The 26,165-nt window shown below is 39.0% G+C and overlaps 1 protein-coding gene and 1 long non-coding RNA gene across 2 annotated transcripts in view; both read left to right on the top strand.

Moving 5' to 3' along the window:
* Nucleotides 1-1,044: 1,044 nt before the first annotated feature.
* The window catches only part of LOC115565727 (uncharacterized), a 35,539-nt gene continuing 10,418 nt past the window's right edge, over nucleotides 1,045-26,165 (top strand). The window contains exon 1 of the long non-coding RNA XR_016197183.1: nucleotides 1,045-2,738. This is a non-coding gene — a long non-coding RNA (uncharacterized LOC115565727). The remainder of the gene's footprint in view (nucleotides 2,739-26,165) is intronic.
* On the top strand, nucleotides 16,473-17,172 carry LOC108652700 (RING finger protein 112). Its single transcript, XM_018102893.3, has 2 exons — nucleotides 16,473-16,818; nucleotides 16,884-17,172. Exons 1-2 carry the CDS (start codon nucleotides 16,576-16,578, stop codon nucleotides 16,965-16,967), a joined length of 327 nt encoding a protein of 108 aa, XP_017958382.3. The 5' UTR covers nucleotides 16,473-16,575; the 3' UTR covers nucleotides 16,968-17,172.

Here is a 26,165-nt window from a genome sequence, read left to right as displayed (position 1 = left end):
ATCAAACTGCTTTTGTTGGGAGTCGCACAGGCAGCCAATGGAAATGGAGGAAGCGAGATTGAAATGATGGGCAAGAGAAGTAGAAGGAGAGGAGCTGCTGTGGCTGGAGGAGAGCCAGAGGAGCACAGTTGGCGCTATACGCCTTGCTTATCGACAATGTGCGCGGTGGCAGACTTTAAGTGATTTTGATTTCAGCCGCTGTGCCTTTCATATGCAAAGCAGGCCGTATGGAAGGAGGCGGGGCTCATTGGTTGCCTTGTAAAATGATGACGCGGCAGACGCGCACTTGAGTTGACGCCACTTGAGGCGCGACTTTGGGGCGTGCCGCGATGACAAAAAAAAAATGAGAATATAAAAATTGCCCGCTTAGCGGTTTATATTAATGGCAACAACCACAACAACAACAACAGCAGCAGCAACAATATCAACAACAGCCAAATGCACATCAGGTACAAATTTGCATTTGCGTTTTTTTTTTCTTTTGGCTTTTATTTTCGGTGTATGTTTTCCTCAAATGGCGCCACTTTTGAGCGCTGTTTACAAATTTGATTTTCGTGTTTGATTTGCTGCTGGAGCGTGAAAAAAGGGCAAAGAGTGTGCTGAGCGGCGGGGTGGACGGGGTGAGGTAGGCTAACTCACTGTGTGTGTGTGTGTGTGTGTGTGTGCGGCGCACGTGTCTGCGAAATGGAAAGCCAAATGGCAGCCAATGTCTGCCGGCGACTATTTATAGTCTGACCCTAGCTAAATGAAACTGTAAATTAGTGACGAGTGAAGGCAGAGCGATGGCAGAGGCATTGCAAGTGGGAGTGGAAGTGAGAGAGGGGGGCTAGCAGTAGCCAAGTCAGCGCATAATAATAACTGCATACGAATAGCGAGGCAGCAAAGTAAAGCGAGAAAAAGAAACGAAGCGAAATATCAGCAAAGCGGCACCTAAAAGCGGTAGCAGCAGCAGCAGCAGCAGCAGCAGCAGCAGCAGCAGCAGCAGCAGCAGCAGCAGCAGCAGCAGCGCAGCAACACAGCAATAGTAGAAGCGCAGCGGCAGCAGCAGCATCATTACTAGAAGCAGCGCAGAGGGGAAATGTCGCCGCATCCGGCATAGAAATGAACGCGCGGCGAATTGAAGCGAATGAACAGCACACGAAGTGCGTCAGGCACACGAGCGCCAACGAAGCGCGCACGAGCGCAGCCGAAGTACGAAACGAAACGAGTGTACAATAACGGCAACGGCAACGGCAACTGAAGCTTTTTGGGACAGGAGTAAAGCTCGAAAATGCCTTTGCTCTTACGACTCAGCGACTGCGATGCGTGCGCAGGCTGCGCTGCTATTGCGACTACTGCTGATGCTGCAGCTGCAAAGGCAGTTAAAAATATATTTCCCCTTGATGTTGCTGCTAGCTGCGCTGCCGGGCTTATCTCTGCATCTGTGTATGCGCGCGTAAGTGTGTGATTGCTTGTGTGTCTGTGTGTGTGTATGTGTGTGTGAGGGGGGCTGTTGGGTGGGTGGATGGCGCGCTGTCGTCTTTGTGCTCTTCAGCTTTCGCGCACTCTTTTCATTTGCGGAGTTTTCCTTTTTGCGTGCGTCTTGCGTTTTCGCCGCTTTTTCCTTTTGCATATCCCCACCCGGAAAATTCATCGTGCTGGATGCGACGACGTCGGTATAAAAACGCCCGCAACGCATTTCGTTGCTCATAAGTTGAAATCATTGCGTCCAGTTTGTGTCCTGTGTCCTGTGTGCGCTGTCTCCACTGTCAACTTAGTCTAACTCTAACTATCTAACTCTATCTCACTATCTCTCTCTCTCTCTCTCTGTCACTCTCTAACACTGTCTAACTCTAACTGTGTTTGGCTGTGTGTGTGTGTGGAGCGCATTCAGTGAAGCAAATGCAAAGCTCGTTAAGGAACACACACACACACACACTCACACGCACACAGAGCGACACGCACAGACACTAACACAATTTGTTGCTGTTCACGAGACGAAGAATTTTGAAACACAAGTGCGAAAATTTACTTAAAAAACTATCAAAGTGAGAAAAAAAAAACAAAACTGTTGAATTTATAAACAATTTTTAAATTATATTTGAAATAAAGAAAAATAATACAAACAACATTAAAGTAAAGTCCAGTATGTGAGAAATTGATAAATTTTGCATAAATTCTAAATAGTGTTTTTCATTTGGTAACATTCTTTTCTTTTTTTTCTTTTTTGATCAGAAACTAAAGTAATTAACATAATTTATGGGTTAACAATTATTTATTATTTATTTGGACGTGTGTTTTACACGGGTTTCCCTTTTCTGTTGTAAATACACTTAATTTATTTGCACACCTTTAACACGGGCAATTAACAGGTAAAATGTAACCTGAACCACCTACACGCAGCAACAGCAGTGGCAGCAACAGCAGCGGCAGCAACAGCAACAGCAGCAGCGACAGCATAAACAAATATTTATAAAACAATAAAAGAGCAACAAAAATATAATTAAAATGACATTTGAATGCAATTGAACAGCTTTGTTAATTATGCGCGAGCAAAAACAAATATGTAAAGAAAAAAAAATGAAAAATGAAAACTGAAAACAACATATGAAAACTATGGGAAAGAAATTCAATTGAAAATCATTTAATCATTAAAAAAGAATCCATGTAAATTCTCTCGTTAAATTATATGAAATTGTTATTATTGAAATTGCCGCCCATTGGCCGAGGACGAAGCCCATATATGTGAAGAGCAGGAGGTAAGCAAATAAATTTTGTTGAAATTCATTACATAATATCATCAGCTCGTAAAACATGGCATTAATTATATATTTCCATGCAAATTGCAATTACAAATACGCACACAAACACACACACACACACACACATGTACACATTACATTTCAGCTTTATTTAGCCAAGCGTTAAGAGCAACTAACAATATGACTGGAATTTGAGTATTTGCATTGCATCCTTGTCATGTTTTCATTTGATCAGCTGCACTCTATTGTCATTTATTAAAAAAAAAATTTAAGCTGACAGGCTCGAGGTCATAAATTGTATGGCACGATTTATTATAAATTAAATTTCGCAGGATATAGGATAGTCTAAATATAGATCATCGCATGACTCGCCAGGGGAAAACATAAATTGACAACTATTCATTCCCGATTTAATTCGATTTCATTTATTTCTTCGTTAAAGCAAAATGATTATTTCCGAAAACCTTCCGAATTCGATATAAAAATTCATAATATAAAACGGGTTCAAGTTACTGATCGTTAGCATTTGGTCTCGGTTGTTAACACGAGCAAGGTAAAACAGGTCGATCTTCTGAATATATAATTCTTTTGCAAAATGCCAAAATTTTTACTGAAATGCCAAAATATTTACTGATTCTTGCTATCACAAATGCAGTATTCTGGAAATACTAAAATATGAATCTTTTATATTTTGAAATATATACATACTTAGATAACTAAAAAAAAATTTAACAAAATTTAAAAAAAAATTTAAAAAAAATTAAAAACAAAAAAAAACAAATTAAACAAAATTAAAAAAATAAATAATAAATTAAACAAAATTAAAAAAATATAAAAAAAAGATATAAAAAAAATATAAAAAAAATTAAAAAAAATAAATAAAAAAAAATTAAATAAACAAATTAATAGATAAATTAAAAACTAAATAAAATCACATATAAATTCTTTCTTGACAGCATACTGGCAATTTTTAAATACTTGATAGTAAGAAAAGCATGACCAAAAAAAAATATATTTAAAAAAAAAAAACGAATAAAATATCAGATTTACAAGCTCAGATTTAAATAAAAAATTCCAATCTCCGCTTATATTTTTTACACATTATTAAATGTACATATAAATACATATATGAATGTATATATAACATATTTTTCTGCAAGTAAGCAACAAAATTAAATTCGAATGAAAAAGTGTCGCAAAACTTTTGTAAGCTCACATTTAATTAAAGAAAGCGCATTCAATTCAAGTTGATAATTGCATTAAAAACTTAACAGCAGCTGCAGCAGCAGCAAAAACAAACAAAAACGTCCATCAAATGGAATGGGCAAAGGTGAGCGGGCAGTGGGCGTGTCAATATAAACAATGCAATCGAAAGCAAATTAACAATACTTTGTATATTTCAAATGTTGACGGCTCATTTGTTGGCATTGGCTTGAACGAGCGAGAGTGCCAGGCATCACAGTCATCCGCATAGTCATGAATATTCACACACAGCTAGTGTGTTTATCGAGTGTATGGCTGTGTGTGTGTAACTTATATGGCTTGTGTGTTTAATTAAATGAAAGCAGAACAACCAAAATGAGGCCATTTAAATTTTATTTGCTAGTCTGCGTTGAGCGTCAAATGTGCAACAGCAAAATGTAATTAAAAAGAGTTGATCAGAGAGCAGAGAAATGGGATAGACAGAGAAAGAGAGAGAGAGAATGAGTAATAGAGAGGTATACATAGTAAAGAGAGGAAAAGAGTAGACAGATAAGATGAGAGAAATTCTAAAGTTTTCTAATGGAATGTCTTGGAAGAACTGCAGCTAAACTCAGTTTTCTGCTAGAGCTACACATTAGGGCTATAGATCAGTAGTAAACTAATAGTAGTAAGTGCTAGACTAGCAAATATCCTATAATGATATCCATTACATATGCTTTGCTATCTAATTCTTGGCCAAGCAAAAAGGGTTCCCAATCTATATGAGGATTCTTCAAGTTAAGCTTCATTTAGCTGTGCAATACGCTAATATACAATAAAATCGTAACTAACTATAGAGGCAGAGGGACAGAAAGAGAGGCAAGTAAAATCCGTTAAAAATTCCATTGCAGCGCTTTAAATTCCAATTAAAAGGAAAATGTGAATAATTGCAAAAAGCGCTTAGTAATGTAACGTCTCGCATGCTACCAATACATGCATGTGTATGTGTGTCTCTCTGTGTGTGTGTGTGTGTGTGTGTGTGTGTATATATGTGTGTGTGTGCATATGTGCACATTACAGGGCTCAAAGTCGAGGCTTTAACGCAGCTGCAGCAAAAAGCCTTGTTTCAGCTTGGCTTAATTGCATTTTAGTTGCCAAGCTGCGCAGCGGTCGAACTAATGCCACACAAATACATACACACACACACACACACTTGCATGAAATACATACCACACACACACACACACTCACAGAGCGAAATGCCAGCAGCAGCCGGCAGCATTGCTAACAAAAACAGCTAGCACTGCTTCTAAGTACTGCTGCTCTAAACCCCTAACTCACATACACACACACACACACACAGAGGCAGCCATCCACACTTGACTGCCATAAGCCTCAACGCGCGCTCTGTGGATGTTGATTTGGCGCCTTTTGGCCAACTCAGCCTCAACTGTAAAGTCTTCTTCGCCGGCTGCATTTTCCGCTGACATTTTCGTTTATTTTCCGATTTCCCTTTATGCCAAATGCCGTTGCACTGCTTCCGCATATGCCACATACACACAAACACACACACACACATATGTCTATATAGGTATGTGTGTGTGTGGGTGTATAGCTATATATATGCCACTCCCACTGGCTAAATGTGTTACTGTGTTTGGTCTCAAATCAGCTTCCGTCACATGCCAAGCGGCAAAAATAAACAGCAAAGCAAAGCTGAACAAAAAAGAAAAAAAAAGTGTAGCCAACGAAACTTAAATACACTTACTTCCATGTAAGAGATATGAGACTTAAGCCGATCTTGATTAGAATTGTCGTGAAATGTGCTCAAGTTACTGAAGAATAAATTCTTTAAAAAATATAGTACTTGGGTTGCTATGTATAGTTTATATTAGTTATGAGATATAGGGGCTCTACTCGCTAGAGTTTTCGGTTTGATTGTTTAAAGTAAGAGGAAAAATATTCTTGAGCAGGAAATGGAGTGGTTTCTATAGAGCTAAAAATTTGTTAAAATATGGAAAAATATGCATATGAATCATTTTAATATTGAATCAAATGTTAACCATGAAAATTTGTAAAAATAAGAATCCATTGAAAAAATTCAGATCACATTTTGTTTAATTAAAAAAAAAATTTTATTGTAGTTGTAATTATTTTTATTTAATTATTGCTATTTTTTAGTATCATAATTTTTTTTTTTAATTTATTTATTACTTGCTCGTTATTATTAATCTTATCATTATAATTAAGAGTATTTTCCATATTATGACACGCCCTATTTTTCTACACTACATACACAATCATATACCTCATGCATCCTATTTAAGGGCATTCAACTACCTAGAAAAAAAAATGAGAGAAAAAATAGCACCATGCGAAACTCGAGCAAAAGGAGCAGCCCGTGGTGCTAGCTGCTGGCGCTCGTTAAAGTTTGCCTTCGTCCTGGGCGCTTGGCTGGTCCTGCACGGGCAGCGATAAAGTGCAAATTTTGTTAATTATTCGTGTGTTGCCTTCAGTGCTCACACACACACACACATAGACACACCGGCTCACATAGAGATAGAGCGAGACTTGAAACGAGTGCGCAAACTTTTTGGCATAATTGCCACAATTTCTGCAAGGATATGTCTGCTAGCGAGTCCTTTAGCCTCTTTGGTTTTGCCATCAATGGACGCATATTCACTTGAAGCGAAAGCCACAAAGAATTGTTTGACTTGGCAGTTGAAAATGTCAGGTAAATCAGAGGTGTACGTGCGTGCAAGTGCGAGTGTGTGTGTGCATATTTGCTACAGCAATTAGACTTAATGCAATTGCGAATTAGAAGTATTTAAAATGCGCGTCCTCAACAAACACTTTGCACTGACCAAATATGCCAACTCATCGCAAATTTGCACTCCTGAAACAAGTGGCGAATGGAACATGCAAAAAAAGAAGTGCACCCTGTGCGAGTGTGTGTGTGTGTGCCTGGTCATGTGTATGTGGAATTTGGAGAATTTGCTGTTAGAGAGACAGAGAGAGAGAGAGAGAGAGAGAGAGTCCATGTCAACCAGAGCTGACATGGCTATCCGCTGAGATTTGCGCTTTGTAAATTCATTTGCTGCTTCATTCTCTTTAAGCATGCCACAACTGCACACACATGGACACACACATACTCAAGCAACGCAGGTCTGCATAAATTATGCAGTGCAGCGCAGAGTAGCAGAAAATATTAACTGCAACGTAACGTGGCAGCCAGCCACAGCCCCAGCTAGCTGCCTGATTCCTGCTGCCGGCTGCCTGCTGCCGGCTGCCTGCTGCCGGCTGCCTGCTGCCGGCTGCCTGCTGCCTGCTGCTGCCTCTGTTGCATGCCCCTCTTCTTCTTCGTGTTCGTGACCAGGTGGCAGCCAAACAAACCGCACACCATGTGGCAACCTCTGCGGCTGCTGCCAACATCGGTGTCTCGCTTAAATGCCCTGCCACAGAAAATTTCCACTATCTCAAGCTGTTTGACAAAAGACAGCCATTATTGGAATCTATACTTAACAGAGATCGGTTAACAAAGATACTAAACAGAGATCGGCACGTTACATAGAAATGTTAAATTTGCCAGAGTGAATGTTGAAACAAATTGGCAACTGTTTGAGCGCTATTGGAGCTAGGTTTGATTGTTCTGAGAATACTTTATAGAGTAAATGAAACTGTTAAGCTATTGCTCTAATGCTATCATAATAATCATGTTAACAGTAGCTTCTAATGGCTGTAAACTCTTCATATAGTCTAGAATTAGGAATAAACTGGGTGGCCCTTATTGGAATAGGGTACTGCTAGCATTTTGCTGCTCATTCTTCTTAACATTGATTACCCCTGTTAAGCCGATCTCAACTCAAATATATGTCTGGTATATTATTATATGCAATAACCTATACCTATGTTATCTGTGTTATGTCAACTATTTCAACAGTGTTAACTGTCAACTATTTCAGTCATATTGCTTAAATGTTAATGAAATAATGTAAATGTTTATCAACGTTTTGTTTATGAGTAGGTAAGAGAAGTCTACTCTACATATATCTTACCCAGATAAGACTATGTTAATTATAGTAAAACTCTTTTCAAATGCTCTTTAAATATTCATATTACTGGAAACTGAAGCTAAGAACTCTTCAAGAAAGGCTTTCCATTGTTTGTTGACGCTCTGTTTATTTTAGCAAGTTTTTACTAACAGAGCTTTCTCAATATTATTTTAGTGTCAAGAATGGCTTTTTTATAGAATTGTTATAAAGTTTTCTGCTAATGTTTATTATTTGATCCGATTTTGCATGCTTATACAATAATTTCTCTCAGTTTCTAGATTTATAGAAGTCAGCTTAGCTTAGCTTGATCTCCTCGAGATGAGATTATACAGGGTATAGAGCATTTATTATGCCGCCAGACATATGTTTTTTCTTGTTTATATTACCCTTACCGTTCCACACGTGTGCGTATGTGTGAGTGTATGCTTGTGTGTATGGCAACTACTTTTCTGAGCTGATACAGCAATTTATTTCGTTAGTCAGTCGCTGGCTTTGCATAGCATACTTGCAGGCGCAAACACACACACACACACACACACACACACACACACACACACAGATATATAGAGGGAGTCAGCGGAATAAGCGACTTAGCATAAAGTGGTTTTTGGCTTGGCTTTTGGCTTTGCATTTGACATTTCTTGGGCCAACACACAAAGTTTGGCAATTTGTATACGAGGCGAAGCAGAAATGAGATGAGACTCGAGTTGACTTGAGCGATAAGGTTGTAACATATATACAAATATATATATAAATATATATATATATATGTATATATTGGATTGAAGCCAGACGAATTCACGCTAAATTGAGGTTATTATAGCCTAACAAAGCTATAGAATTGAAAGCTTTGGCAACGCATCAGCTGTTGGTCCGCTTAAATTGCATGAAACGGCAATCGACATAAGTGAACGAACCAATTTGACTGGACCATGAAAAGTTACATCAATATTTATATATCGATACATGCGTGTGTGTGTGTGTGTAAAGAGGAAGTAAGAATTATGCATACAATAAGCCCACAAAAAAAGGTCTACAATATATATTAATTTAGCATACGTCAGCAGAAATCGAATGCGCAAAGGTGCGTCATCTGTGTGTCTAGGCAGAAAATAAAAGGGGCACAATATGTGCAGCATTGCCACATAGCGCGAGACAGGCCAGGAAACAGTACCAGCTGTTGCTGAGGGCTCTTAGCCATTTGTGCAGCTAATGCTTTATTGGAGTTTTATTAAAGGTGAAATTTGCATGACTCTAATGTCCTTCTAGTTTTAAGGTAACTCCAATATCAGTTAAAAGTAATCTTAGTTATTGTTTTGTTTAGAGTCTCAACTGAATTATAGACAATATATTGTATGTATTGCATTCATTGCTTATCCTATACAAATATTTTATATTTATTTGACCAACTTCAAAATCATATTTCTTTGCTTTGCTCTGCTTAAGATTTTTGTGTCATTTAATTAATATTTGGGCATTTAAAAATTGTAAAGAAATTTACCTTCAAGTGGCCTTCAAGTCCTTCATTATCCAGCTGTAATTGCAGAATTTACATTGAGTTTTTAATCTGCTAATATACCTTTGGGCAAGCCTTCATAGCCCGCCAGATGTGTCTGGGCGGCTTTTTCATGGGGTTGATTAGGTTTTGATTTATGTTGAAGGAAACACAATCGAGATTAAAGAAAGGCTTGGTCAAGGCTTAACTAATTATGATATTTAGAATGAATATTTGCATAAAATTTAAAAAGTTTGGGAGCTTTAAATATGTTAGAAGAAATTATATTTATAGCAGTGATAGCAAATCTAACTGAAAGATAGCATAGATATATATAGATAGATAGTAATCTGATATTATTTTTACTGAACAGTTTTACAGCTGCTTCGAAATATATATTGATATTATATATGCTTATACAAGCGTATGCATACATATATTTAGCTGTATAGCCCACTGTAGTCAATGGATGCCAAATTCAATTCAATTAGAGCCTTTGGAAATGCTTGCATATATACATATGCATACATATAAATGTCATTGATGGCGGTAAATCAATTGGCAGTTATGTGATGTGCTTTGCACATGCCTAATATATAGGCATTAATATATTAGATATTAATGCACAATAATTTAAATGGCATCAAAATGCAAAGTGCGGCCATAAATTGAGCTTTTGCCTGATAAGAGATTAAACTAATTTTGCATTTATGTGGAGTATGGCTCAAGGCAATCCTATCTGTCTCTCTTCCTCTCTCACTCTCTCTCTCTCTCTTTGTATGCCGTTGAGTTGTTTGCTTTGCTTATGGCACTCAGTCGTGGAGTGTCCTGCCATGTTGGCAATATAAATTGCATTTCAGTGCAGCGCTCTTAAGGCCACGATGATGGAGTTGGCTGTCAGTGTATGTTATGATTGCAAATATACGACTCTGAATGCAGTTCACAGTTGAGTCGGTGGGGTGGGAACGTGTGAACATAGTGCAGCATATAGAAGACAGACACTTCACGCTTTATCAAAACAGCAGAGCAGCGTCTTAAAGCTAAGTAACAAAGCTTACTTATTAGCACATCATTTACCTTTATTTATTTTCAATTTACTTTATTTTGCGCACGCCGGCAACAGGAAGAGCTGCAGAACTTTGGCATTATCAAAGCGAATAAGCCAACGGGGAAGAACGTTGAGCAGCCAGCTGCCATTACAAAGGTTTTATATGCAAGCCAAGTAGCAGCAGCAGCAGCAGCAGCAGTAGCAGTAGCAGTAGCAGTACTCCTGCTAACATTCCCTCTTAAATATCATTCTCTCCCTGGCAGCGCACCATAATAAAGTAAACTTGGCTTACCGCTCAAGTGCAATGGCAATTGTATTCGCAACTGCTACTTGGCCAGTGGCAGGCAGCCTCGACAGTAGCAGCAGCTAGCAAGCGAGCGCCACTCCATTTTATAAGCAACTGTAAGCAAAGTTAAGTAATTCACGCTGCATGCGCTTCAACTTATATAGAGCGGCCACGCCCACATTTGCCACAATTAGTCGAAGCTGCAAAAACGCCCAAAAAAAGATGTTGTTGCGCAACTTTAACAAAATGTTTCAGCTTTTGTTTTTGTTGTTGCTGTCGTTGTCGTTGTTGTTGTTGTTGTTGTTTCTTGTGAGAGACGAGCCTCGAAAACGCTGTACACTATACCCTACACTATACTACATTTTCGTATAATTTTTGTTTTTTTTTTTCGGGTTTGCTGCTCTTGACGGCGTCGACGTCGTCGTCGTCGACGTCGTGGAGCTTGTTGAGTGCGAGTACTCAACGTAGTTGTTGCGGCATGCTTGGAATTTGCTTTGCTTTATGCTGTAGCTTGCCTGCTCTCTCTGTCTTTCATCAGTGTCTCCTTTAGCTTGGGGTCCTTGGTAGCTTTTTACTACAATTTTTTGTTGTTTTTTTGTTTTTTTTTTTCGGGTATATTCGTAAGTGCACCTTATTTCTTTCATTTTTGCATTATAAAAGGTAGGAATTAATGCATAGAACTCTGGCTGAATAGCTTGGCTCGGCAAGGGCAAACGGCAAATGGAGAAGACGGCGAGAATTTCGTGTCCTTTCGTCGCGACTATCCTGGCGCCTTGAATGCGACGGCGGCTGCCGCTGCTGTTGCTACAAAAGTGTTTTCAGTCAGTTTCGGACTTTTTTTGTTTTATGTTTTAAGTTTTGAGTTTTAAGTGAGGCGTCGTCAACTCGAAAAGCTTTATGAAATTGAAAAACAAAACAAAAATACAACTGGAAATTCATAATTTTAGAAAACAATCAGAAAAAAAGAATTGTTTGAAATGAGAGAAATGTAAAAAAAAACTATTATATATATATTTAACTGAAGCTGAAACTCGAAACAATTTCATTTTGTTATATAAACTAGGAAGAATAGAAAGTGGTTAACAGTAGTTTTTTTTAGCGGGAAATTTAGCGAGAAAATAAATAGGCTTTGAAAGTAAAATATATAAAAGATTTAAATTTATTTATAATAAAAAAAATGTATTTCTATAACACCTTTGGCTATTCAAAAGTCATTATAATTTCGTATTCAAACAGAAATGTTCCACCATAATAACGATGCAAACTTCATTGTAAAATTCAACATTTAGATAAATAAATTGAAGACTCAAGCTGAGCAAACAATAAACAGGAAAGTATTTGTAAATGTAGTAAGCATCTCCCTTCTGACATTTAAATCTAAATTTAGATGTTTTTGGTCGTAACAGTTCAGTTAACTGAAGTGTGCAAAGTATATATTTGTGGGCGTTGCCAGATTGTCGAAATTGTTTAAATGAACTGTTGGGATGCCAAACAATTTATCACAATGTAAACAAGCTATTTATTCATAGCTAATTTAATAGCTTACAAACTCTGCTCACACAGTTCAATGCCTGTGACATAAATAGATTTTCGTGATTTTCCCCGGTTGTCTATGGGAAAATTTGGGCAAATTTGCCGCCAGAGCATCGAGCATATTGCTTATCATTTAAAGCAATCGCAAATCGTTTTACTTTGCATAATAGGACATTGGGATGAAATTATTCAGATATTGTTTGAATAAAAAAAAAGAAGAAAAGAAAATAGACAATAAATAAATGGGTAAGAGAGACAAAAAATCTAAAGTAAAGTTACAGGCAAGGAACGGTGCTGCTGCGTTGTCCTTGCGGGGACAGCTCAAAGTTTTTGGCCCAGCCATGTCATTTGCATAGTTTCGCCTGGCGCATCCTTTTTGGGCTGCCTGCTGCCGGATGCTGTTGCTGTTGTCAACAAATCTTTTATGTGCCTATTGGCAAAATGTATTTGAGACAGAGAGAGAGACCGTGCCCAGGGGATGGGGGGAGTAAAATGTTGAAATTCAATTGTCAAACTCGAAGGATATCACAGGCTTTACGCTCGAGTGCGCAATGCAAACTTGTTGTAGGCAACGGCAGCCAGGCCAGGCAAAAATGTTGGCTTAATTTATTATGGTCTAAACAAATTGCTTAGGCTATTAATGCAGATGTGCTTGAGTGTGTGTGTGCTTGGCACACCGGCGAATCAGCTGACAAATTAGTTGCAAAGAAGTGCTGCACAGTCCTGATTTATGGCCAACAACAACAACAACGAAATGTGGGTCGATGTGCACAGGCAGACATTGCTAGACAATGCAGCCAAATGTACAACCTACTTTTCAATTACAAGGTGCAACCGCAACGTGCAACGTGCAACGTTCAACATGCAACATAGAGCAGCCAGCAGGCAGGAGGCTGCAGCACAATGGACCCCGTTGCCCTGGCTGAGTGCATTTAGCTGAATTACAACTGCACTCGCGCGCACATACACCTTGAGCACACGTGCCACAGCTGCCACGCCCATGCCCCACAGCCCCTCCCACGCTATGTCCTTTTTTTTTTTGAGAGTGCATTCAAGTGAACTGCAGCTGTGGAAAGTGGAAAGTGGGTGAAGGCCCTGCTCTCCGCACATGTCGAAAGACGGGCGCCTTTTATGCCATTGTCTGCATTTAGCAAAAGCTGCTGCTGCTTCTTCTTCGTCTTCTCCTTCTTCATCTTTCATGTGATGCGATGCTTGTGAGCCGCTCTGCGGGCCGTCAGAGCAACCCACTCAATGCCAGCATAAAGTGGACTTTCTAGGGCCATTCCGCATACTCGTACAGTACGTACTGGCAGTGAAAGGCCTGCAGGCATCAGAGCGAGAGAGAGAGAGAACATTAACAACATTTCTCATATAATTTGCTCATAATTTGCACGAATTTTGCCTTTGCTAATTAGTTATGCATTTAGTAGCTTCAGCAAATCAACTGCACAGTAACTGAGTTTAGGCTAATTACTAAATAAACTTAAATGGAAATAGAAATGAAGTATTACAGCTACAGCTACAGCTAGAGCTTGCTAACGGCGTCCCGTCTCCTGCTCGGCCACAGTCTGCTTCACTCATTTAATTAGACACCCTGTAAATGATAGCATTGTCTTTTGCATAGAATTTGTACGCTACAAAATTTGGCCAGGCGCATCCGTTGGCAGTTTCCTTTGCCTGCCGCTGTTGCTGTTGCTGTAGTTCCCTTTTCCCCTTCCGTAGCTGTTTCCATTTCCACTTCCGGCCTGGGCGCCACCCCACCTGCTCCCCGCATTCGTTCCGCTTTGAAATATTAACCCACTAATGCCGCTAGCTGCTGGGCATGATTCATTTAGCGTCACGTTAACCCATTAAGCACACGATACAGTTGCGGTCGACTCTAGATGTTGTTGCCTCTATTGTTGTTGTTGCTATGTTGTTGTTGTTGGCATCCATGTTATCCTAGCTGCTGCTGTTTGGTATAAATGCACCAAAAGCTTAGCATAAATGAGGACAACGCCAGCGTGTCCGGTTACAAAGCTCATTAGCGGCACAGCAGCGCCATCTAGCGTGCCCGCAGCGCGGCCGGAAATGTCGGAACGTAACGTACTACATGACATTTACTATAGCCTTAAGAGCGGATCTTTAAGCTGGCCGATTAACGTAAAATATGATTGAAAAAGTTAAAAATTTATTAGGAATGATGGTTGTTGTTGTTATGTTGATAGTAGAGGTAGATAACTGTATGAGTAGATAACTGAAATTATATATATAAATATAAATTATTAAACATAGAGCTAATGATTGACAATATGTTAAACAGTTAATGTTTGCCCACTTATTTAGCTTTCAAAACTCTATTAAATATTTATTTTATTCAGAATTAAATACACATAAATTGGGCATCAGGCCATAAGCAGCTGCTTAAATATTTAAATCCTACACAAAATGAAATCAAGAGCTTATTTTTATGCAGACAACTAAAGCTGTGTGGGCTAATGAGTTATTAGGCAAATTGATATTGAGTAAATAATGACGATTATTGCGAGGTAAAGTACTGCAAATTGAATTGGAGAAGTGGGCTTAGAAGGCTACTTAAAAGAGATTACAAAGCCGCAATGAAACCATGCTAAGGCTTCAAGTATATATAGATATGAATATAGTAAACTTAAAACTCTATTATATTAAGTATACGTCGTGTCTTATAGAAAAAAGAAATCCAACCTCCTTCACCAACTTCGACTTGAAAGATTTTTGATAGACTGACTGTTGACTGAGCTAATTCCAAAAGTAAATAATTGAAAAACACTTTGGGCATAGTTAACCTGAACTCGATTATATATATATATATGTATATACATATCTATCTATACAAAGTTTGCGCAGGCTTAACTTTTTGGCAGCAGCAAAACTTACAGATTGATGTTGTTTATCTTTTGAGCTGTGCGCAAAGTTGAGCCAACCAGAAGCCAAGACTGACAACTGCGAATTGAGAATTGAGAATTCGAGAGAAGCGGCTCTGGTTGGTGAATCGTGAGAAGTGGAAAACGAGCGCTAAGAGCGCGTGAAATGTGTTTTTGAACAATTTGCTTGGCCATTTAGCAGCATAATTAAAGCAACTCGGCTCAAAATTAATTTAACTTGAACATTTTTCAGCAACAACAAAAGGCGCAAAACTTTTGCAGCCAATCAACAATTATAAAAATAAAAAAAAAAAAAAAAATAAATGGAAAATCCAATGAAAAAGAAATGTTTACTCAAGCCAAACAATAAACAATCAAGTTGAATTGAGTGGGTGGTTTGGGTGGCTTGGGTGGTTTGCTGTTGCAACTTTTATAATCAAGTTGCGAATGCAAATCAAGTGGTGCATGGCCCAAACTAATTGGCCAGTTTGAGGCGCTAATAATAAGTGGATAGAGCGAGAGAGCGTCCTGTGAAAATTACAAAGCAGCAGACAGCTGACGTCACACGATTCAATTTGTCAGCCTTGTTAACGAGACGTATGTGTTTGTGTGTGTGTGCATCTCTCTCTCTTTCTCTCTCTCTCTCTCTATGTGTGTGTGTCTAAGAAATGATGCGACTTTTAGCGCCTGCCAGACAGACTTGCACAATTTGAACTTAATTAAAATGCTTGTCCTTTACTGTCACTGCCCCGCCCTCCACCCACGTCCACGCCTACCTACCAAAACATGAAAAAAAGAAGAAGTAAAAGCAGCAAAAAAAAAAAAAAAACAAGTAGTTGTTAAGTTCGATTTATAACGCGTCTGCACTGCGGTTCGCTGTCTCCCAAAGTGCAAAGCGCTGTCTTTTATCCACAGCGCCGTCTCGCCTTAGTCTTAGCCAAGGCTGAGCGAAATACTCGACGCCCCCACCCCGACCAGCTCGGGAACTGTCTAATTGAGTTGTACAAGGCTATTACTAATTGTATTCGATGCTTCCCGCTTGAGTTAAGCCGGCGTTGATATAATTAAATTTTATTGCAAGTTTCTCGAGGACAACGACATCGTTTAGCGACAAGGTGTATATATATATGTGTGTGTGTATGTGTGCACAATTTATGGCATTAGGATTTTATTTTTAATTAAAATTGTTAAAGGGCCAAGCATAAACTTGAGAGGGAATATACATAGTTTGACGTTTTTTTTTTTTTTTTTTGTAAATATCTTTCACTTTTAGTATTTATTTGTCACACACACATAATATATTTATACAACTATTTTTTCAACACAAACGAAATTTACATAAAATTATAAATTAACATGAAAGCGCGAACGGACTACAGCAACAACAACAACAACAGCATGGACTTGGATGATCTGTGCGCCTTTTGCCTCGATCCCATTCGCGATCCTGTACAGCTGCATTGTAAGCATCATTTTTGCCGCAGCTGCTGGTCGCTTTATCGTGAGGCACGCAACTGGAAGGCGAAACGTTGTCCGGTCTGTCGTCGCAGTCTCGGGGCATGCCCCAAGGCGTTGCAGCAGAGCACGGCCAGCAAGGGCGTAAGTTGATGCCATTCATGTTGTGTTAGCTAGCCCAATGATACCAACCACATAATACCCTGCAGAGCTGGCGTCTGACCCTTGTCCTGATGCTGGCTCTAATGCTGTTCAGCTTGGGGCCATTCTATTTGCTGCTGATCTACTGGTAGCCGTTTGTCGCATGCAAGTCAACCCGATAACTACATTTATAATTAAATATATATATATATAGTCAGATATATATGTATGTATATGCACGTATTCACTTTGTCGCCAATAATTTGTCTGCTGAAATTTTATACCCTTTGTTTTTGTCTTTTTTTTTTATTGTGTTTGGGCCATGTCCAATAAACCCGTATAAGCGTAACAAGCATATATCTTTGGCTGCATCTCAATTCAATTAAAACTTCTTCTAGTTGCTAATTAAAATGTTTGCACAAGCCTCTGGCACCTGCCCACAGAGGGCGCCAACTTACTTGTGTGTGTGTGTGCTGCCTGCATTTATATTTGATATGAATTTCATGTATATTTTATCCACATATATGTATGCATGACCACAATCGAATTAACGCCTCAGCTGCATTTTGTACCCTTTTCATATACATATATATATATATATATATATATTTATTTTTTGCTCTTGTTTAATTGCATCGTTTTTGTGGGTTTTTATGGCCCATACCATGTTATGTTGGCCATAAACGCCAAAAACGCATTGGCCGATACGCAAACGTGAATTTTAATGCAATTTTCTGCATGAATAAATCCATCAAAATTGCGATACGCCAGCTGCGCAACAAATTTTTATAAAATATTGTTTCAATATGCCAAAATAAAATGAAACAAAACTAAACAATAATCGACAGAACAAGAAGCTCAGATGGCATTGAGCGTGATGTTAAGCCAACAGATGCCCTGTTGTTGTCAATAGTAAGTCGCAAGGGGGAGGGCAGAGAAAGGGGAACTTGAATTGGTTCTGAGATAAGATTGAGCTGAGTGTAGTGAGTGGAAGCTCATGTACTTTTTCTTTAGATAACTATTATTGAAGAGTGGGAGGGAGGAGGGAATGGAAGCGAACACGTTTGCAATCTTTACCATGAAATATTTTATTCCTATGAAGGACTTAACGTAAAAATATTTAACTTAGATTGATAAGTAAACAAAAATTTCACTAAATAAGAAGATATATTATAAAAATAAATTATATAAATGTATTTTAAGGGAAAATCTTTTCATTATGAAATTATTGTTATTCGATTTAGCTGAACTGCGGGGACTCTTATGAGTTTACAGAAGTACCCGAGGGCTTTCCAGCACTTAGATTATAATTAGATTACTTAAATTTGGTCAGCTTGAGAATTAGATTTTTCAAGTTTTACTGGTCTATTTATGTAAGTTGTTGAGTAAAACTAGAAGAATCTAGTATTATTTTGTTACTTAGAAAGTCTTAGTATTACCCAATGTAGTATAAGTGGAGAACATCAAATATATATTTAAAGTTTCAACACGTAGATAGGCACAGCACAATATAAACATTCCAATATGGTCTATTCTCTCGACATATCTTAATAGAATACTTATTGATATTCCACATTTCTCATCACTCATATACCCTTTCTCTTCCTCTCACTCTCATCGCGCTATCAATTACAGGGTAAAAGAGTATATAACATGAGAACACATATCACACTCGGTCGTTATTCATATATTTATTTTCGGTAGTAAATCAAAAAACTCGACCAGCCAGAAACAGACGGAGCAAAAAAAGCTGACTGCGCAGAGCTTTAAACGGCGCAACATTTGCAATTAAATGAGTGTTGGTAAAGGCGAACAGGCGCCGAATGGACGAACGGTCGAACGGGTGAACAGTCGAAATCCCCATCGAAGCCACAAAATGTATTTGAAAATGATTTTGAGTCGCGTTCTTCATATGCATGTTGTTGTTGTTGCTGCTTGTTGTTGTTGTTGTAGTTGTTGTAGTCGTACTATTTGTTGTGCCATGTTTGCAGGCTGTTGTTTGTTGACTATGTGGCCATAATATCGGCCTCGTCACACAGTTGGTGCTGCAGTTAGTGCTACAGCTACAGAAGCCACAACCGCATGGCCCAAAACAAAACAATATAGCAAAAGTGCGGTGAACGCTTTTCGATTTTGTTATTTTGATAGCTTTGCTCAGCCTCTGGGCTGTGGCAGCCCGCATTGTTGTTGCTATTGTTTCACTTTTGTTGTTGTTGTTTGCAGTATTTGTGCTGGTCGCATAGATTTTGATAGCACGATACGAACACCTGAGCATATAACCAAATATTGGCGCTTAGCATTGCCGAGCAGCCAGCCAAAACTCAACAAAAGTCAAATCAACTGGCCTAAAGATGAGCGCGTGATTTGCTTAACACAAAAGAAGAAATTGTATGCTAAATTGAAAGGCGTAAGAGCTAAAGCTGTATGAGAGAAAGACAGACAGAGAGAGAGAGAGGGAGAGACAGGGAAAATAGGAGAAAGAAATGTTAACTATCAGAAATAGAGGCAAAGATAAAACCGCAGAGAGGGAGAGAGAGAGCTAAAGAAATGAGAGGTAGCGAGACAAAAGGATCAAGTGAGTGAGAGCGATAAAGAACGAGAGATAAATAAACAATTAAGAAGTTCGAGACACAAACAGAAAAAAAGAAGGAAAATAATGTGAAAGAGTTAGAAAAAGAGAGAAGAACAAATTAAATTATAATTACAAACTAAATGAACACTGATATAGTTTGTATTGCCATATTTTTTATGGCCAATTGCACATCAATTATAGTTATATCATAGTATTTAATCCTTAAATGTGGCAATTTTAATATAAATTGTTTTTAACACAGGCAAAAAGTTCCTTTTACATTTAATTAAATGTGAGTTTTTATTTGCAATTTAAAATGGAAATTGAATTTATTAAATTTGATATTTCAGCATTTGATGCATTTTTTATGGCCTGCCAAAGTTTATAAATTGACCAGTTTAATATTAAAATAAACAGATATTCCGCATTATGTGATAAATAAATATTGCCTTGGAAAAAAATAACTGTAAAAGAGAGGGAAAAATCTATATTTAATACAAATCAAACTGCAATTGTTGCATGCATATATGTATGTCACACATATAAAAATTTCTATATATGTACATGTATGCACATAAATATTTATTAAATATTTATGTCATATGCGATAGTTGAGCGTCACGTGAGAGTTGAGCCAAGTCCTTCGAAGCGGACACTGGGAGAATGTGGAGAGCCGAGAGCTGCAGAGCATTGCGAAGCTGAGAAGTTGCGACAGCTGGGACACTGGGATGCTTCTAATCCCATTGGCCATGACAGAGTCAGGCTTTCGATGGCAAAGAGAAGTAGTTGAGCCCGGCGCCCGGTGCCCTGTGACCATGCCCACTTCCGCCTCGCACCGGATATGAAACGGCGTTTTTGTGTGCGCCATTTGTCCGATTTGTGGAGCATTTTCGTTGCAGCTTTTTCGACATGCCCCGCCACCCCTCTCCCTCCCTCACGCTCATCCATTGCGTTGGCTCTGCTCGCATTTTTTTTTCGGAGGGGGGTTTTCATGCGCTTTTCTGGGTTTGTTGTTTGGCTTTTGTGCGGCGCCTGTCGCCAGGCAAATTGAAATGTTTGCAGGGCTTGCAACTAGCTGCACGCCCCCATTTATTTGTGTTTGCTCTCGATCTTTGACACCCTGTAATTGAAAGTGCTGTATTTTTTTTTTACCTTCTGTGTGTGTCCTTTTAAAGGACTTTAAAATTGTTCTGCAATTGCTGCAGAATATTGGCAATAAATGCATTTTGTTTGCTCGGTCGCATGGCTGATTAATTTTTACAAGTGCAACGTGGCCACCAGGCACGCCCACACACACACACAGAGCGAGGCAGAGCTGCCCACCTGCCACGTTCGCTTTATCGCGTTGCCTTCGCCTTCTCCAACTATTGCGAGTCGTCGTCCAGTGTTCAGTGTCCACAATTTCATCGATAGCAAGCACAAACTTTGTCCCCCCACACACATACACACACACACACATGCACACTCGCATAGCCTTTTGCCTTGGCTCATTGCCAATGCATTGTGCGCGATTATTTTGCCGTTTATTTTGCGCGCATTTCTTTTGCTCGTGTGCGACTCAGTGTGTCTGTGTATGTGTGTGTGTGTGTGTGGTGATGGCTGTGCGGTTCCATATTAAATTTTTGTCACTTTGCCATGTCTATCGTCGCCGTCGCCGTCGTCGTCGTCGTCCTTTTGCTGTGTGTGCACCAAATTGGCTGCTTTTCAACAGAGCTGCAACATCTGTTTCATGGCTTGCATATCCTTTGCATATCCTTGCCCTCAAATTGCAGTGTGCTCCCTCGCCTCGCCGCCCCCGACCTTGCCTTGTTGTTATTGTGCCCGCAAAGAGGCAAAATCCTATTCATTATGTCACCGTTACGGCAACAACTTTTGTGGCCCCGTTGTTTTGCCAGCCAAGAGATTTGCCCAATTGCCAGTTTACATGTGCCCCACCTAACCAGGGGGCGTGGCACCCGGCTGCTTTCATTAAACGAGCCTCAGCCGCCGCCTGCTGCCGCATCAAATTACCAATTTATTTTCTTGGCTGGCGCTTGTTTTTGGCAACGCTTTTGGCCAAGATACGAAACATGCAGCTGATAAATTCTTTAGCATTTTTTATGCAAACAGCGCGCAACAAAGCCTCGGCCACACCCTCCCTCTCCTCATCCGCCGCCCCAGCAAAAAAAGGTGCAAAACGTTGCTGTGCGCATTTTAATGATAATAATTAATTAGTCAAACAGACGCCCAACTGGAAATGCACACGCATACACCCACACACGGGCATGATATATGTGTGAGTGTGTGCGTGTGTGTGATTGTGTCCTTGCTGCATTCGCAGTGATTGCCTGGGCTGGATGCGAGGCGACGACCTTTGGGCTGCTTGTCAAAGATTAAGCAAACTAACCAAACGCGCACAAACAAACCGGGCCAAAGGGGCGTGGCTGGCAGCCAGGACACACGCACATAGACACACAAAGGGCAATTTGTGCGCAGGATATATGTATGTACATATATGCAGGCGCTGCATTTAGTGCGCTATAAATTTAATTTTAATTTAGTAAATGTGTTTGTTGTCTTTCACGCAGTGACAAAAGGCCAACCGCCATGTGCATGTCCATGTCCTGACCGTGTCCATCTCTCCATCTACACATATCCTATATCCTTGTTGCATGTGTGTGTGTGTGCGTGAAAGAGACAAATGCCTGCAGAAGATGGATGTTGCAATTGTCTGGCTTCAACATGGCTTCACTTGCGAGATGAATCTCTTTCACTTGAAGCATGCATTAATTGCTGCACATTCGATAAAGCACCCAAATGACACTGGCTGCAAGTGCCACTTGGGCATCAGATTAATCTTGACGAGTTGTGGCCAGCGTGACTGAAAGGAGAGAAAAAAACAAAGAGAGAGAGGGGGAGAAAGCAGGGGGACATGTGGAAAAAAACCTAGTTGAGATATGGACGTTTGCTTTAAGTGAGTTTTTATTGGTTTCATGCGTTAAGTATTGTAAAATATTTGCAGATGACGGCATTGCTTATCAGTGTTGGTCAATTATCAAAAGATTTTTTAAATAATTTGTTTTTAAATTTATTAAAGACAAGTAAAGCAAGGTTAATTTAGTAACTATTGTTTATACAATATAAACCTAACAGCAAACTTAAGCAGTACTGTAAAATACTACAAATCTAGTGTTGAAAACGATGAATATTAATTATAAGCAAATGTTTAAAGAGGTTAAAAATACTAGAAGATCAATATAATCATTTTTCTTACTAAAGATTATTTACTAAAATATGTAAATCATGCATTTTCTAGATTTAGTACTATCCGGCGTTTCTTCTAGTGCTGCAAAACAAATAAGAGGCTTGGCTGACTTGGCAGCAATCCAGACAATTGGCAATAACTGGCCATAAATATTTCTAATATTTTATTGTTTAAAATGCATATTGCTTGCAAATCATAATAATTTTATTATTTTAGAATCAGTGTTGGCAAATGCCTAAAAATAAGCCAATTATGCAATACAATAAAGTTGTATCAAGTTAATTGGCTTTTGTGATGGCCAAAACAAAATTCTATAAAGTTTGTCTTTATGATTTTGTGCTTCATTTAATTGAACTGCCAGCTTGGACATCAACACACATCAGAGAGAGAGAGAAGCTTTTGATTTAATTCTATTTTGTTTAGCTAACTGAAGTTTTGTGCTGAAGTTGCCTACATAAATGTTTGCTTATTGCACTTTATTTTAATATTCAATTATGCAAATTGTGTAGCCAACAGCTTGTGATTTTAGCCCAAATTAAACGGGGTTTGCTCACTATCTGTCTCGTTCTCGCTCTATCTATCTCTCTTTCTGTCTCGCTGAGTGTGTGTGCGATTGCTTGATGGCTTTTGTGGTTATCATGATTTGTTTTTGCGGCTGCAATTGCATCTGGTTGAGTTTTGTGACCGCACAATTTCCTGTCATTAGGGTCAGCCAGATGTTGTCCAGGAAATCCAAATTTGGTGCCTCATCATGGTGGCGAATTCTTCAGCGCAGCTGATTGGTTTATTAATTGCAATTTGTGAGCCAACAATATGTTGACAAAATAGCAGCATATCAAGGGCATTGTGTATTTATGTATTTATGAAATTGTGCCTGGGCATTGTAGTTGCACATTAACCCAGTTATACACACACACACACACACACACACACATGTATGTATATACACACGGTGAGTATTCATTCAGGCTCATTAGCTGACAACGGCTCATCAACTATGTGTGTGTGTGTGTGTGTGTTTGTGAAGGGGTTGCAGCAGAAAGGTCCTTGGTGTCATTTAATTATGTGCCGTTGTCCTTATCGAAGGGAGTTACCATGTTGATGTTGACATATGTGAGCTGTTGTTTGTGATGGTTGTTGTTGTTGCTGTTGCTGTTGCTGCTGATGTTGTTACAAAATCAACCTGGAACGTCATTCAACATGCAGCGAAATTGCTCCCATTGGGACACACAGTTTTGTTGCCTGCCGAGTCGTCAAAAGTGTTGGCCATAAAATATCCAATTAGAATTTCGCCCACAACAGATTTCATTGCCTAGGTGTTGTAACTGCAGCTCAAATAACTCTCTCTCTCTCACTCCCTCGGTGTGTGTGTGTCAATCAATTTTTAATGAGTTTGAAATTGTTTCGCTTGTTTGCCCAGTGCAGCGCAGTGAACGGCAAAAAGCTAATTTACGCGTTTGCCAACACTGCAAGTGCCCAAAAAATCATGCTAATGACACTTTTGTGAGCTGTAGCAACTGAACCAACTTCTAAAAGCTTCCTCAAGCACGTTAACCAACATTGGTATGAAGAAAAATGTATAGTAAAACACAATTTAAAAAAAAAGTACAATTACACAGCACTATATACAATACTCATATCGCATTGGTCTCCAAATGTAGTCTCTGCAGTCATCAAGTGTATAAAACTAAACATGCCAAACAATTATGCAACACTGCTCAGCAGTTAAATGTTACACAGCACTGTTTTATAAATTGTTTGCCCTCGGCTGGTCGTCGCTTTCAATTAACTAACAAATGGGCTCTGGTATATTGAGCATACAGTTGTCTTAATTGCCAACTTGGTTACATCAGCATCAGCCCAGGGAAATCGAGAAATGAGTCTGTGAGCTTTTTTTTTTTGTGGCTGAGGTAGAAAAGTCTGGGCGCAGCAACAGCAGCAGGTGGCACGACTGGCACTGGCTCGACAATTTTAATGCCCGCCTAAGCCCGCGCGCATTGTAAACATCATTAGCCAATATTATATGCATTAAATTTTATGCCGAAACGTGAAAAAGGCAAAGGCACAGGCACAGGCACAGGACCTTGTCTCTGCGTCAGGACAAACTTTTGCCTTGGCTTGCCTTGCCTTAGTTAAAAATGTAAACATCAGTTGTGGCTTAATGCGGACGGTGGTGCTGTTGGTTGGTTGCTTGGATGGCTGACTGGCTGTTGGTGTTGGTGGTGGTTCGCTTGGAGTTATAGCCACACAACCACATGCCGCGACCCACAGCGCTTGGCATACAAATTGTCTAATCCCACATAGTTCTTGCCACCTTCAACTGGCGCACAAACTTTGTCATGGACTCGACTCGACTCGACTCGACTTGTTTGTGGCTCTCTCTCCCACTATCTATCTCTGGTTGTGGCATCCAAATCTAAGCCACTTGGCCAATGCTCTGGCTTTGCTTTTGCATAAGCCCAGTTTTGAGTTGGGCGCAGAGCTGACTGCATATTTGAAACAAATGTGCAAAGTTTAAATTGTTTTCCACATCAATTTTTGGCACATGAAAATAAAAATTAAATTAAATTAATATGGCCAAAAAAGTGACTCTCAAGTGTGTTAGTGTTGCAAAAGACTCTGTAGAGCTAAGAAAAATGTGAGTGCTGGGTATACATTTTGATAAAAGTAATTGCTAGATAATTGCATATTTACTATGCAAATAAGTGGTAAAGCTTTAATTAGTGTTGGTTAATGTCAGTACAAATATTTATGCTTGGAGCTCATGCCCCATAAAGGAATATTTAATTTAAATAAACTTGTGGTATATAGTAACCATTATGTTTATGTCAAAGTGTGGTTAAAAATATAGTTAAATTAGTGCTGTAAAATGTTTAAAATGTCCTCTAAAATCCTTTTTACAAACTAATAGACTATTTGTAATTTATTTAGAAGAAAGCTAACTATAAATTTGGTAAAAATGTAAGTACTTTGAGTGGGCAGCTTGAAATCAGTTTCATTAGTGTTGTCAAATGCTCAAATATAATGTCAAATATTAAAGCCCAATACTTTCAAGCACAAAACGAACAAAATTTTAATAGAGTTTAGTAAACTTTTAAATAGAAACTTGTGAATGAGCAGTGTTGCAAAATGCTGTTTAGCCAGAAGTTTGCTGTATGGCAAACATGCGCCTGCATCTAAAGAGCACAATCTGTGAATATATATACATAGATATATGTATATATTGCTTCATTGTATATTGTTTATGTACACATTTTTCATTTTATTTCATTTCATTTGGTTTTAGTTCGGTTTCATTTCGTTTGGTTTATTTATGTTTGCCTGAGTGCCTGCCGCCGGGCGCAAAGTGTATTAAAGTTTGCTAATGATGTCAGTTATGTTTTTGCCTTGGCTTTCACACACACACACACACAGAGACACATACACACAGACACATACACCCATATTCATTTATTTAAAACTTTTGCACTTTGGGGCATTTAACACGAACTAGAAGCGGCGGAGAGACTAAGTGAGCGAGTGGCACAGATTGGT

The sequence above is a fragment of the Drosophila navojoa genome, chromosome 5 (assembly GCF_054131105.1).
Source record: "Drosophila navojoa isolate 15081-1374.11 chromosome 5, UAZ_NAV_1.0, whole genome shotgun sequence".
In the NCBI taxonomy this organism is placed as follows: Eukaryota; Metazoa; Arthropoda; class Insecta; order Diptera; family Drosophilidae; genus Drosophila; species Drosophila navojoa.
Note: the sequence above shows the minus strand (reverse complement) of the source record. Positions and strands in the feature narration are given on the sequence as shown.

Coding starts and splice junctions, on each gene's coding strand:
- LOC108652700 (XM_018102893.3), top strand. CDS start 16,576: ATGAAAGCGCGAACGGACTACAGCAACAACAACAACAACAGCATGGAC. Junction 16,819..16,883: donor AGAGCACGGCCAGCAAGGGC/GTAAGTTGATGC, acceptor AATACCCTGCAG/AGCTGGCGTCTGACCCTTGT.